At 42.5% G+C, this 13339-nt stretch overlaps 1 protein-coding gene across 3 annotated transcripts in view; it reads left to right on the top strand.

Moving 5' to 3' along the window:
- The window catches only part of LOC308099004 (transportin-2), a 28550-nt gene extending 15468 nt beyond the window's left edge, over positions 1–13082 (top strand). The window contains exons 15-26 of one of the 3 annotated variants that reach the window (XM_080447506.1): positions 280–366; positions 1478–1585; positions 2089–2235; positions 2448–2535; positions 2772–2870; positions 3457–3492; positions 8488–8583; positions 10114–10189; positions 10421–10520; positions 11081–11155; positions 11836–11978; positions 12941–13082. In XM_080447506.1, the coding sequence (XP_080303632.1) occupies positions 280–366; positions 1478–1585; positions 2089–2235; positions 2448–2535; positions 2772–2870; positions 3457–3492; positions 8488–8583; positions 10114–10189; positions 10421–10520; positions 11081–11155; positions 11836–11943 (1020 nt within the window). In that variant the 3' untranslated portion in view covers positions 11944–11978; positions 12941–13082. Of the gene's footprint in view, positions 1–279; positions 367–1477; positions 1586–2076; positions 2236–2447; positions 2536–2771; positions 2871–3456; positions 3493–8487; positions 8584–10113; positions 10190–10420; positions 10521–11080; positions 11156–11835; positions 11979–12940 lie in introns of all 3 variants that reach the window. The other 2 variants (XM_080447505.1, XM_080447507.1) reach the window with 2 other exon arrangements.
- The last annotated feature ends 257 nt before the right edge of the window (positions 13083–13339 follow it).

The following is a 13339-nucleotide window of genomic DNA, read 5'->3' as shown; positions in this document are numbered from 1 at the left end:
TTGACTCAAAATGATACATTTTGTTCCCAAAACGCTTTTCTGATCCAGATTTACAGGTGAATCTATTAAGCGTGTGTTGTCATTAACGTTTCCCACGTGCAAATTGTTATCAATTTCTGAATAAATGGGCATAAGGGGGGATTTAGTTGGCCTGGTAGGAGTTCTGTTGGCCGGTGCACAATTCTAGGGTGAACACTACACTGTGTGAATGGTATATCCCTAGAGTTTTTAGTTATGCTGTAGTGTACACACAATGTTCTCCGTTTCATGTTTCTCAAGGAGTACATCCAGAAGTTGATGCCTCCCCTCATTGCCAAGTGGAACGAGCTGAAGGATGAAGACAAGGATCTCTTCCCTCTGCTGGAGGTGAACGCGCACGCACACACACACACACACACACACACACACACACACACACACACACACACACACGTGTTTGCCCCATCTACCACTAAACATCACTGTTAAAAGAAATCTGCTTAATGGTTTATTTGCACTGAATTGCTACGTGTTGCTTTATTCACACTACAAACTTAACTACAGCTTTACAGGACCACATTGGAAACAAGTGTTTCATTACACTTTTATGTGTTTAACCTGGGTTTAAGTTATATAATGATTACTTGTGTTTCTTTTTACCAAAAACAAACAAAAAAGTCTGAGTCTCAGTCTGAGAGTCTCAGTCTTCCTGCACTTTACACAATGGTACATTATACAGCTTTAGCAAGAATGTTTGCAAACTTACCAGAGACTTCCAACAACTTTGCTAAATGTTAGTGTGGTTAATCTGCCCATGTCCTTCCATCAGGTATGCTCCCCATCCTATTCTCCTGCCTCCCCATCTCCATCCACACGCTGTGATGAGCTTGATTAAGACACTCGAATCCTGAACATTCCATGTGGAACTTAGTTGAGTCTGAGCCGTGTGGTGGATGGGGACAGCGGAGATGGGTCTTAGCAGCACCTAGATCTTCCATAGCAAGATGCAAGTCTTCAATTTCAGGATAGTTTCATCCGACAAGTTCAAAGAATAGATCAGCTATCTGAAAAAGGACACACCTAGAGTGCAGTTGCCTGTCTGCATAATACCAGAGTTAAAAGATTTCAACTGCACTGATCAGTGCTAAATGTTCCTTTTAATATTGATCTGTGAAATACCAAAGTGGCAATCATACCGATGCAGGCCACTTTGTGGCGCAAACTGTTTTTTTTAAAGCTAGTGCTACTATGTTTTCCAGTGTGACAAAGCCACAACTTGAAGCTTTCAATTGAATTCATTCATTCTTTCCTCTTGAAAAGCTTCTTTGGCATTCGGTCTGGAGGCACCCTAGGTCAAACATGACTTGGTTGCATTCCCCATAAAACTTTATTTAATTGGAATAATTCTTGGGTAATTGCCAATAGGTAAACATGTGCTTTTTGTGTTTTATGCTCTTTTATCTTGGTTTAACTAGCCCTTCTGTCTTTGTGTCTCTAGTGTCTGTCGTCAGTCGCCACAGCCCTGCAGAGTGGTTTCCTGCCTTACTGTGAGCCTGTTTACCAGCGCTGCGTCACCTTAGTCCAGAAGACACTTGCACAGGCCATGGTGAGAACATACACACAACACAAACATGGAGTGTTGTTATACAGCCACTAGTGATGGGTCTGTAGCTTTCTTTCACTGCAGCGGTTATGTTACATCAGTGGTGGAAAGTAACTAAGTACATGTACTCAAGTACTGTACTTAACTCATTGACCGCCATGGACGAGTTAACTCGTCGAATTCTGCCAGGGCTCACCCTGCCAATGACGAATGAAAAAATATTTAATGACATGAGTGAATAGACAAGAATTGTACCGTATCATGAGCATTAGTGAGGACCAATTACATGAAGATTGGGTGAAGTCGTCCTTTAAATCAAGGCTATGTGTCACATGTTAAATCACTTGATTAGCATCCATAGACTCAATCATTGCTGGTAGAGGGACTCATTCTAACCCTATTGTATTGATGGTGTTCAATTGAACTCAAAGCAGTCTATTTTAATGTGAGTTTAAGTGTATAGATCTCATTATATGTGTGTGCTGTGCACATAGATGTACAACCAGCAGCCAGACCAGTATGAATCCCCCGACAAGGACTTCATGATCGTGGCTCTGGACCTGTTGAGCGGCCTGGCCGAGGGCCTCGGTGGCCACGTGGAACAGCTGGTGGCTCGTTCCAACATCATGACGCTGCTCTTCCAGTGCATGCAGGTACTGTGTGTGTGGAAGAATAATCTTTCCCATATCTGGATATGATGAAACACCCAGCTCATTGATAAAACAATGATACATTTTGTTCCTATTATATTCTGATCCAGATCCCTACAGGTTAAGCTAATGTCTGCCAGGACAATGTACATCTCTAAATCACTACAAGTGCTGATCCCTAATTTCTCAATTTGCTGTTTGTCTTCGTGTTGCAGGACAGTATGCCTGAGGTGAGACAGAGCTCCTTTGCACTGCTGGGAGATCTAACCAAGGCCTGCTTCCCTCACGTCAAGCCCTGTATTGGTGAGTTATGTGTGTCAGTGTTTTGAAATAAATCTCATTTTCTTTCTCACCTGGATATGATGAAACACCCAGCTCATTGACTAAAATGATACATTTTGTTCCCAAAACAACATTCTGATCCAGATCTGCATATGAATCTGTTAAGCATTCACATGTGTTTACATTAACGTCTGTGTGTTTATATATATATATACTGTATGTTAAACAGAGTGTGGTGCTCTCTCTTGTCGCTGTAGCGGAGTTCATGCCCATTCTGGGACTCAACTTGAACCCAGAGTTTATCTCTGTGTGCAACAACGCCACCTGGGCCATCGGCGAGATCTCCATGCAGATGGGTGAGAAAGCTGTTTTCATTTATGATCTCACATCGCTAACCTTTCTTTCTTTGCTCTTTTGTTCTTTGTCCAGTAACTGTTTTGCTCTCACTTCAGCCCTTTGTGTGATGCAGTATCTTAGTGACCCTCTTCCATTAACCTTGATCTAATGACTCGAAGAAACACTGGCACCTCTACTTAGCTTTGTAGACTAGAATAGTAGAAGACCTCTCTGTGTGTGTGTGTGTGTGTGTGTTGACTTTTCTTGTCCTGTGTCTTGCTCTTGAAACGTAACTGGTACTTTGCGCTGGAATTGGGAGGCATTGCATTCATATGCATTTCTGTGTGCCTCTGGATCATTGATTGAGTGACACTAGGACAGCATGCTTGTGCAGTGTGCCGGGACATTGCCGTGCATTGAACGTAGATTTTAGACGGCGCCTTAGATAAAATGGAGCATGAACCTTCCACTCATCTAACTTTAATTGCTCGTGTGTGAGTCCGGTTATGCAGCTATGGAGTGTTTTTGCGTGTGAGTGTGGTCAGGCCAGCGCTGCATTCCTCCCTGATCAGCCCTAGTGACTGTATGTGTGTGATATCCCCACAGGCAGAGGTGACAAGCAGGAAACGGGGAATGATGCAGGTGAGCTTAGGTAGACCAATGGCCCGGTCAATCAACGCTTTCAGAATAAAGGGCAGTAGAAATCAAGGACGGTGGTAGAGAATGATTAACTCTTGTATTTGTGTTGTATACTTGTATAGATTTGTTTGATCTGTGTTCATTTAGAAGTATTGATGTCTTCTCTCTGCTGTAAAAACCTGATTTAAAATTGTTTCGTAGAAGACTAGTTTTCCTGTCAAAGAGAATTCATCGTGAAATGTTAGATGGAATGTTGTTCATGTATCTTTTGGAAGTATTGGTGACAACTCTGGGGGAAAATACAGATATCTGGAGGTACTTCTTAAACCTGTCAAGTAAGGCTGCAACTAACGATTAATTTCATAATCGATGAATCGGTCGATTATCTTATCGATTAATCGATTAATCGGATTATCGCACTTATTAAGCAATTACCTTATAATTTCGATTTTAGGTTGTTTTAGGCATGTTCTAACTAACAATAAAGACAATAATAATGAATACTTCCTTCAAAGATAATATTTTAACTAACAATAAAGACAATAATAATGAATAGATACTTCCTTCAAAGATAATATTTTATTACCGCTATCTTGACTGTGCAACAACTGTACTGTTAAGTACATAACAAAACTGTTATAAAAGTATTCAATCAAATAAAAAATATACTGAATATAAAACATAAAATATATTTTCTCTGTAAACAGTACACTGTAGGCAAAGTGCTGATATAAAATCAAAATGTTACATTTCCTGTAAACAAACTACAGTAGCACCAAAATAGTAGTTTTTTTTAAACCAAGGATGTAGCAGCAACAATAAAGTTATCTCAATTAAAGAAAGTGCATTCTCTGAACACTGCACAGCATTCACTTTGTGGTCTGACAGTCAGACACAGCTCTGTTGCAACTTGCAACATGAGCTAGCCTAGTAGGCTACATGATGTCAAATAAATTCACAGTTTATTCAAAGTGAGGAAAGTTAGCATCTCCACATGCTCTGGTGTGAGGCTGGCTCTCTTCTGAGAGCAGATATTCCCTGCTGCAGAGAAGATTCGTTCAGCCGGGGTGGATGTTGCAGGAATGCACAGAATAGATTTTGCCACCTTTGACAGTGTGGGAAAACTCTTCTCATTTTCTCGCCACCATTTGAGAGGGTCTCCCTTTTTGGCTAGAGGTGGCTCTTTGAAGTACCGCTGAACTTCATTCCTCACCATTTGGATCTTATCGTCGTCCTGGGTTTCCTCTTCATCCGACTGATCCGAGTTCTCATTCTGACTGTCTGTGTCAGAAAGAAGGAGGTCATCCAGTGCAGATTTTTCAGCTCCAACATTGACGTTCTCCTGCTGTTGTGTGGGTTCACCAGCGCTCTCCTTTGCTTCTTTGATAGCAAGGACTTCAACTGCCCCTTGCACCCTTGTGCCATCTTCAGGTGTCATGAACTTGAGCTTTCGAAATCTTGGGTCAAGGGCAGCTGCAAGAAGAAGTGGGTTTTTCTCTGGGTTTTTGATGGTGATCAGACTCCCCCATCTATCGGTTATCCCTTTTTTTGCAGTGGACAGAAAGGCTTTTCCTGCACTCGTCTGAAAACTGTTTTGCTGCATGGACCGTTGCAGCCCTTTGACCACCTGTGGGAGACATGAAGCAGTTGCGTACTCCTGCCCACTAAGGTAAACGGTAGCACATTCAAACGGCCGCAATCCTTGCACCAGCTCTTCAAGCAGCACCCACTGCTCTGCCTTCAAGTCCAAGTATTGTTTGCCCTTTGGCATGTCAGGATCAGATAGAGTTGCAGTGACTGGCCAGCGCTGTTCCAGGAGTCTCTCTATCATGTAGAATGTACTGTTCCATCTTGTACTGACATCCTGGATCATCTTGTGATCTGGTGAGTTCATCTGCTGCTGTTTCACCTTCAGTTTTGTTGCGGCTTTCTCGGATTTATGGAAAAATTCCACCACGCATCTTGAGGCACCTATAGCTCTGGCGATGCTGGTATCTTTGAGGGCACCGTTAACTACGAGCTGGAGTGTGTGACCAGCGCAGCGGACAGAGGCCCATCCATGTTTTGCTTCCAGCTTTTCCATTGCTGATATCATGTTGGAGGCGTTGTCATGAACTACTGCTTTTATTTTGGTAGGCAAGATGTCAAATTTGTTCACCACCTCCTCCATCCATGTCACAAGGTTGTCGGCAGTATGCCTCTCCTCCAGAGGCATGGTGGCCAGGTTCAGAGTCTTCATTTGCCAATCTTTGGTGATGAAATGGCAGGAAACTCCAAGGTATGACTCTGTGGCACGGCTGGTCCACGCATCAGCTGTCAGTGCGAGGGAGCCACTGACATCTTCTAACATCTCCTTTACCTTAAAAGACAGAGGTGCTTTTAGTTAACATTTTAAGGGCAGAGAGTGAGACCCAAACATTAAACATATGTTTTAGATTTGTTTACATTATTGCAGCCATGTTATTATTTATTCTAAATTAATTCATGAATCAGCAATCTTAATATTGTTTCTTTCTGTTATGAAATATATAATTGCTTAAATTAAATATTTGTGTGTGTGTTATAAACTTACCTCCAGAATAGTTGCGTTATATTTCTTCTCCATCAACTTGGTGAAGGTAGGTCTTGATGGCAGGGTGTAGTCAGGGTTGAACTCATGAATCATTTTTTTAAACCCTTCACCATCCACCATGGCAATGGGCCTCATGTCGTTGACCAACATGTTTAGTACTGACTGGGTGAGGACAGTTGCTTGTTGTGGAGTACATGTCTGCCTCTGTTGCACATAGGCATCCATGGCACCTTTACTCTTCTTGTGACTGCATACATTTGATTAAAAAAAGGAAAGACATTTGTCAAGCTAAATTGTAACATTTCTCTAGTACACTCAACTTGTATTTATTATTATTCATTCACATTTTATTTTACATTAAAATACATTCTAGTCATTTCATATTGTTGATTCTATAATCCTGCACGCAGGTATAGAGGCAGAGAGACGTAGATGTCTTGGCTTTAATGTGCGGTGCTGCGTGCTAAACAGTGTAGCCAGATTCTGTGAGAGAAACAAGCAACCAGGTCTAGGAAAACAAGCCCAAAAGCAGCGTCTATTTTGCCACATGAGCACTTAATACTTAGTACTTAAACCTACTGTATATACATCGGCTATTTGAAAATAGCAGATCTACAAGCTCACAACGTGTCGCATCGCTAGCGACACGTTGTGAGCTTGTAGATCTGCCATTTTCAATACAATGTTAAAAAGCTTATAATAAGCAGATTTGGCAACACTGATGCTGAAGCCTGGTTTCTATTTACTGCTTAGCGCTGGGATCCGGTCTAGAGCCCGCCTACTGTATCCGGTAATTACACATACACATACACGCACGTAGTGTTTCCGCCTAAGACCGGATCAGCAGCCTGCTAAGTGAATTGATCACGTCCTAGCATTCATGTTTCTAATAGCGCAAATAGAGCAATAAATAGACTGACTGGACCTGAATCCTGACCAGTACTGCACGGTAAAAAGAAACCAGGCTTTCCGCAGTGGAAAGTTAATTCAAAATGTTAAAAGCCAAGACAACTCAGTCTTATATAGGCAAGCCCACAAGCTAACTTACCGTGGCGAGTCTTCGTCCGACTCCAAAACTCCTATATGCTTTCTCCTCAGATGCTCATTCATTGAGCTCGTGCTCCCATGCCACGCAAAGTCCGCCTTGCAAAGTTTGCAAGTCATTCTTTTCTTTTCTTTGTTTAACGTGAAATACTCCCAGCCTTTGGATCTTTTGATGCGATCTGCTGCAGCAGCCTCACTCGTAGACGCCGCCATTAGTCTAGCCGGCTTGTTGACAGCTGCGGTCGCTAGTACGCATGCGCAACTCTCAAGGAGGAATAGACTGCACGTCTCCCCCTATGATTTGCAGCATTTACATTATATTACATTACATTTAATGTCGGGAAACACTCGCGATTCGTTGTCGATTAATAATCGATTAGTAAATTCGTTGGCAACTTATTTACTAATCGATTTTTAATCGATTCATCGATTCGTTGTTGCAGCCTTACTGTCAAGAATCATTTAGCACACTAGACCTTAATAACTTACTAAAAACAACCCATTTTCATATGTAAATTAAAATGTCCATGTGAAGCACAACCATGTTGCTATTATACATACAAACTGTGCATGGGGAAACTTTATTATTGGTTGATTCTTTGGAGCGAAAAGTAAACATTTTCCAGAGTGGGATTCCTGATCACGATGTTTCATAATGGCGTCTGGGTAACGTTCCTTCCCACCACCATGGAAAGTGCTTCCTCCACTGTGCCTCTGGTTCCAACAAAACAATTAGCCGTGTTTTAGATATTGCTGATCTGGATATGATGATACACCCAGCTCATTGATTTACAATGATACATTTTGTTCCCAAATGATGTCTGATCCAGTCAGCAAGGGGGGGCATTGTCACTGCACCAGTGAATCCTACTGGTTAGTTGAGGTGCCTGTTCAGCAGGGAGTGGAACTGGGAGGGATGGCGTGTTCTTCCATATGTGTTACCCCTCCCGGTGAAACTCCCCACTGTCAGGGGATAGTCTACTAGGGCAGTGTATACCAATATTATATCGATATTGTGATATGAGACAATATGTTGCCCTGGGATTTTGTGTATGGTCTTTTCCTAGTTGTAATCACTTAAAGCCTTATTTTATACTTTAAAATAAATGTTCAATGAATTATGTCACAATGGATATTGAGGTATTTGGGCCAAAAATGATTTTGTCCATATTACCCAGCTCTTTTGTCTACACCCTCCCGAGACCAACAAGTATTGGCAAGTATATTGCCAGGGACATATCCATGAGGGGAATCGGCAGTGACTAAATTGGGCTGAGGGGAAAAAAATGTAATGGCATTCCAAAAGCTGCTGACCGCTCTGGTTGGACAAAGGATGTTCCCAGCTGTTTTGACAGTGTGTTGTGTCTTGGTGTGTTTTCCAGGTGCAGAGATGCAGCCCTATGTGGGCCTGGTTCTGCCACCCCTGGTGGAGATCATCAACAGGCCCAATACCCCTAAGACCCTGTTGGAGAACACAGGTAAACACACATACAGTACATATTCATCATTAACTAGTAATGTTATCCTCAACAGATATTCAAACCAGACTTTTCTTTCCATACTGTGTATGGGATAAAGCAGTGGTTCTCAAACTTTTACATTTCAAGGACCCCCCCTTAACTCTTGACAGTATACACCCGTTAGGGTCCATTTTTGGGATTGACGTTGAATGATGTGTCAGTTTTTTTTTTTTTAATGCATAAAGTTTTCTTTCTCATCTGGATATGATGAAACACCCAGCTCATTGAATCAAAATGATACATTTTGTTCCCAAAACGCTTTTCTGATCCAGATCTACAGGTGAATCTGTTAAGCGTTCATGTGTATTGACATTAACATGTGTGTGTTTGTGTGTGTGTGTGTATGTATTCTGTATGTTAACCATAGTGCGGTGCTCTCTCTTGTCCCTGTAGCTGAGTTCATGCCCATTCTGGGACTCGACATGTGTAGCATGCCATGTAGCTGCCCCTGCTACAAATCAAAAACAGATGGGGAGGTAGAAAAAAAACACTCGCTAAACCTAACTCCCTAAACTAAACAACCACTCACTAAACCTAACTCTAAACTAAACAAACAATCGTTGTCTGCAACAAAACGGGCGATTCACCACCTACTGCTCCATGCTATATTTATAAGTGCAATGGATTATATACAGAAAGAAAAGATGGCATCAGGAGTTGAAGGATTATGTACATTCCGAGCATGATGCAGACCGATTTATGCCGGCAGCAATTACACACAGGATTGGTGGTGGTTTCCTCATTAATTACTATTACCGTAAATGTAATTATTGATTATACTAAAAGTGGTTACATATTATCTTTGTACAATAATTCAATCACTAGTTCCGTAGCTTGTAGCCTCGCTCTGCTGGTTTTTTGCCTAAAGCTAGTCCAAGTCGATGCCGTGGCTTCAATGAAGTTGAGTTGAGTTCCAGTCGATGGGCGCGCAGAGCCCGGTCTCTGGGATGCCTCTCCCTGTGGCATTCTGCGTCACGGCTGGGGTCCTTCGGGCCGGGTTCCACTGTCCTTGAGGCCGGGAGGGAGGAAGGGGTGGGCAATGGTAGTGGCCGGCTTTGGTGCTTGGCTGGTGCCTAGTTAACTTAGAATTAGTGCGGACCAGGGGCATCTGTCTGTTTAATTAGAACAGAGCATTGTGATGGCCGGGCCCTCATTGGGTGTCACTGTCAATGTTGTATCTGCCCCAGAAAGACTGCACGACTGCAAAAGACTGTGCACTTCGGCCTATGCTCTCTAACAGCAGAGCCGGCTCAGGTTAGCCACACACAGCAGCTTGCATAGTTTTCAGAAGATTTGAGATTTGGGTGATGTGAGTTAATATACTTCAGATGTATTGATTTAAAAAACTAATTGGGGGGTGTATTTGAGAGAGATTTGTCATCACCTTTGCAAGGTAAATTCGCTGGACTTTAATATACAAACTGCAGCTAGACCAACTGTACCTACCGGTATATAACTGAACCCTCTGGTGTCTCCCCATGTGTGCAGCCATTACGATTGGCAGGCTGGGTTACGTCTGTCCCCAGGAGGTGGCGCCACAGCTGCAGCAGTTCATCAGACCATGGTGAGTCACAGTGAATGGTTAAAGTTCTATCTAGTGTTTTTAGATATTGCTGATCTGGATATGATGACACACCCAGCTCATTGATTTACAATGATACATTTTGTTCCTATTATTTCTGATCCAGAACCTAAAGGCTTTGTGTGTGTATATGTAGGTTTGGTTTGTTTAGTTTATGGGTTTTAACTTCAATGGTTATAACGAAACATTTGTTGTAACCACTCCTCTGCCCAGGTGCACGTCACTGAGGAATATCCGGGATAACGAGGAGAAGGATTCGGCCTTCCGAGGAATCTGCATGATGATCGGGGTCAACCCTGGAGGAGTGGTGCAGGTGGGTGTTTTGTTTTGGTTACTGGATTAATGAGAACTTAACTTGATGCACAGTGATGTGGAAATGGAAGTGACCTCTCTTTCAATTATATATGTTTTTAACATATTGGGACATAAACCCCCACCCAAGATTTTAATCTAACATGACTCATAAAATCCTTATGTATTCAACCAAAAATAGACCAAAAATATGTCTCCATATAAACGAGGAAGGTAGTTAGAACCACATACTGCTAATCATAATTTGTCATGAAGTCAGTCGTATCTGTCAGGACATGGCAAGTATTAAATGAAGTCTGTCAAACCGTAGAGTTGAACGTTTTGACAAACCTGTGTGCCCCCCCCCACACACACACACACACACATCACTGTAACATAAGTTTCTTTTGCTCTCTCAATACTCATCTACTCTATGATGAACCTTAAACAAGACACTCGAAATCTGACAAATCATATGTGTGGATTTTTTACGTTCTGAGATCAGTGGATTAGGAGAAGCAGAGGGTCCCCAACTGAGTGTAGAAAACAGTAATGACATTAAATATTCATGTGTCTGTCCAGGATTTCATCTTCTTCTGCGATGCAGTGGCTTCCTGGGTCAGCCCCAAGGATGACCTGAGAGACATGTTTTATAAAGTGAGTATGACCTAAAGGAAATTAAATTTTTCCAAAAATGCAAAGTGTGGTCGTTTTATTTTATTTTATTTTTTTTACCTGTATGCAAGCTGTAGTGAGTTCCCTTTTGGAACTTTGAAAGTTTGCCCTAATTGAATATAAACAAGTCTTGGTGTTTAAGGCCTAGGGTTTATGTTATCCCAAGGCTTAGATATGCAACATGGTGAGGTTTCTTCAGAGTGACAAGATGGAACATTTAGAATTCCATATTTACCAATGACACAATCCCTTCCAACTAATGTGCTCCAAACATTTGGTGCTCTGCTGGACTTAATTTAAATTCTTCTAGTGTTCTAGTGTGGTTAATATGCCCATGTCCTTCCATCAGTTACGCTCCCCATCCTGTTCTCCTGCCTCCCCATCTCTATCCACACACTGTGATGAGCTTATTTAAGACACTCGAATCCTGAACATTCCATGTGGAACTTTGTTGAGTCTGAGACGTGTGGTGGATGGGGGACAGTAGAGACGGGTCTTAGCAGCACCTTGAGCCTCTGTAGTAAGAAACAAACAGGCCTTCACTTTCAGGACTGCTCGATTGAGCTAGTTGAGAATAAATCATATTAAATGTAATGAATTTCAGATGGAACCTACCACTTAAGCTATTAGGTCTTCCTGATGGTTGTGTGGTCTCTCCTTAGATCCTGCATGGCTTCAAGGACCAGGTGGGCGAGGAGAACTGGCAGCAGTTCTCAGAGCAGTTCCCCCCTTTGCTGAAGGAGCGTCTTTCGGCCTGCTATGGCGTCTAGCCCACCCTGGTCCACACGGGACACAGGCCTGTTAGGTAGGACCACCCAACCTCACAGTCGCTCCTAAAATAACATGACCTGCTATGTTGCTCCTTTGTCTGGATATGATGAAACACCCAGCTCATTGATAAAACAATGATACATTTTGTTCCTATTATATTCTGATCCAGAACCTATAGGATTCTAGCCTGGCTTACACTGAGGCTTACACTGACTTTACTGCTTCCTGTGTCTGGAAGGCTCCTTTGATCTGGCATATTAATAGATCAGTGGTTCTCACACGTTTTTATGTGAAGGACCCCCACATTTATATACATTTGGCCACACCCCCCCAATTTTTCAAGATTCTTCTAAATCTTTGGTATAGTTAAAAGTTGGTTAAACAGACCTTTTGATGCTGTATTAACATATTTAGCTTGGGACCCCCTCACGGACCCCACTATGAGAACCACTGTAGTAGATGATGAAATCTATGTTTTGCGTCATGTAACCAGTGTCACGTCTTTAAGTCTACCAAGTAGTTAGTGTTGTGGTACATTCCTACTTAATGTCACAGCTGTGTTGTACCACAGAAATGACCTGTTAAGCCATTCAATCCGGGGACGTATGTGTGTAATTTGTATGATTTCTTTGACTATTCAAAAATAGCAGATATACAAGCTGGCACCGAAATGTTTGCTTAAAATATATATATTTAAAGATTTGCACAAAATTTCACGTTGTTTTTATTTTATTTTTATAGCAGATCTACAAGCTCATAGTGCGGCACTCAGTGCTGCACTATGAGCTTGTATATGTGCTATTTTTGAATAGCCAAAGAAATGGGTTAAGTGAACAAAAACAAAACATGGAGCCTACTCAGACCTACCTAGTGGTACAGCTCACTGACGCCATACCATGCTGCCAGCGTTAGCCTTACATTTCATTGAACAGTTCCAGTAGCTCTGCATAGACCAACAGACCTCTGACCTGATGATTGTTTCTGTTCCTTCCGTAGGTTCATCTAGGGGAGGGTTACTGGGGGAACTCATCCATCTGTGTAAATGCACTGCCCTGACCACAGGGGGGACGGCGAGCGACGCGACTGGCCTTGACCCTCCGCTACGGACGGCCCCCTTTTCCCGTGCGCCCTGTGTGTTTCTGTGAGGGTGGGTGGGAAGGAGGGTGGTGGGTGTGGGAGGGTAAACCGGGGATTTACACATACCTCTTGGGTCAAACGCCTAGTGAAATCCGACACACTCAAAAAGACTTGCCTACTACGCAGGCAGGGATCCCAGAAAGGGTAGGGAGGGCGGGTGGTATAGGCGGAAGCATCGCCTTCTGCAGATAGGTACATATACAATGGAATTATCTGAAGCAGCCTTGGGAGCCACAGTTAAAAAATACCACAATGCAC

This window comes from Gymnoscopelus braueri (assembly GCF_963280865.1).
Source record: "Gymnoscopelus braueri genome assembly, chromosome: 13".
NCBI lineage: Eukaryota > Metazoa > Chordata > Actinopteri > Myctophiformes > Myctophidae > Gymnoscopelus > Gymnoscopelus braueri.
Note: the sequence above shows the minus strand (reverse complement) of the source record. Positions and strands in the feature narration are given on the sequence as shown.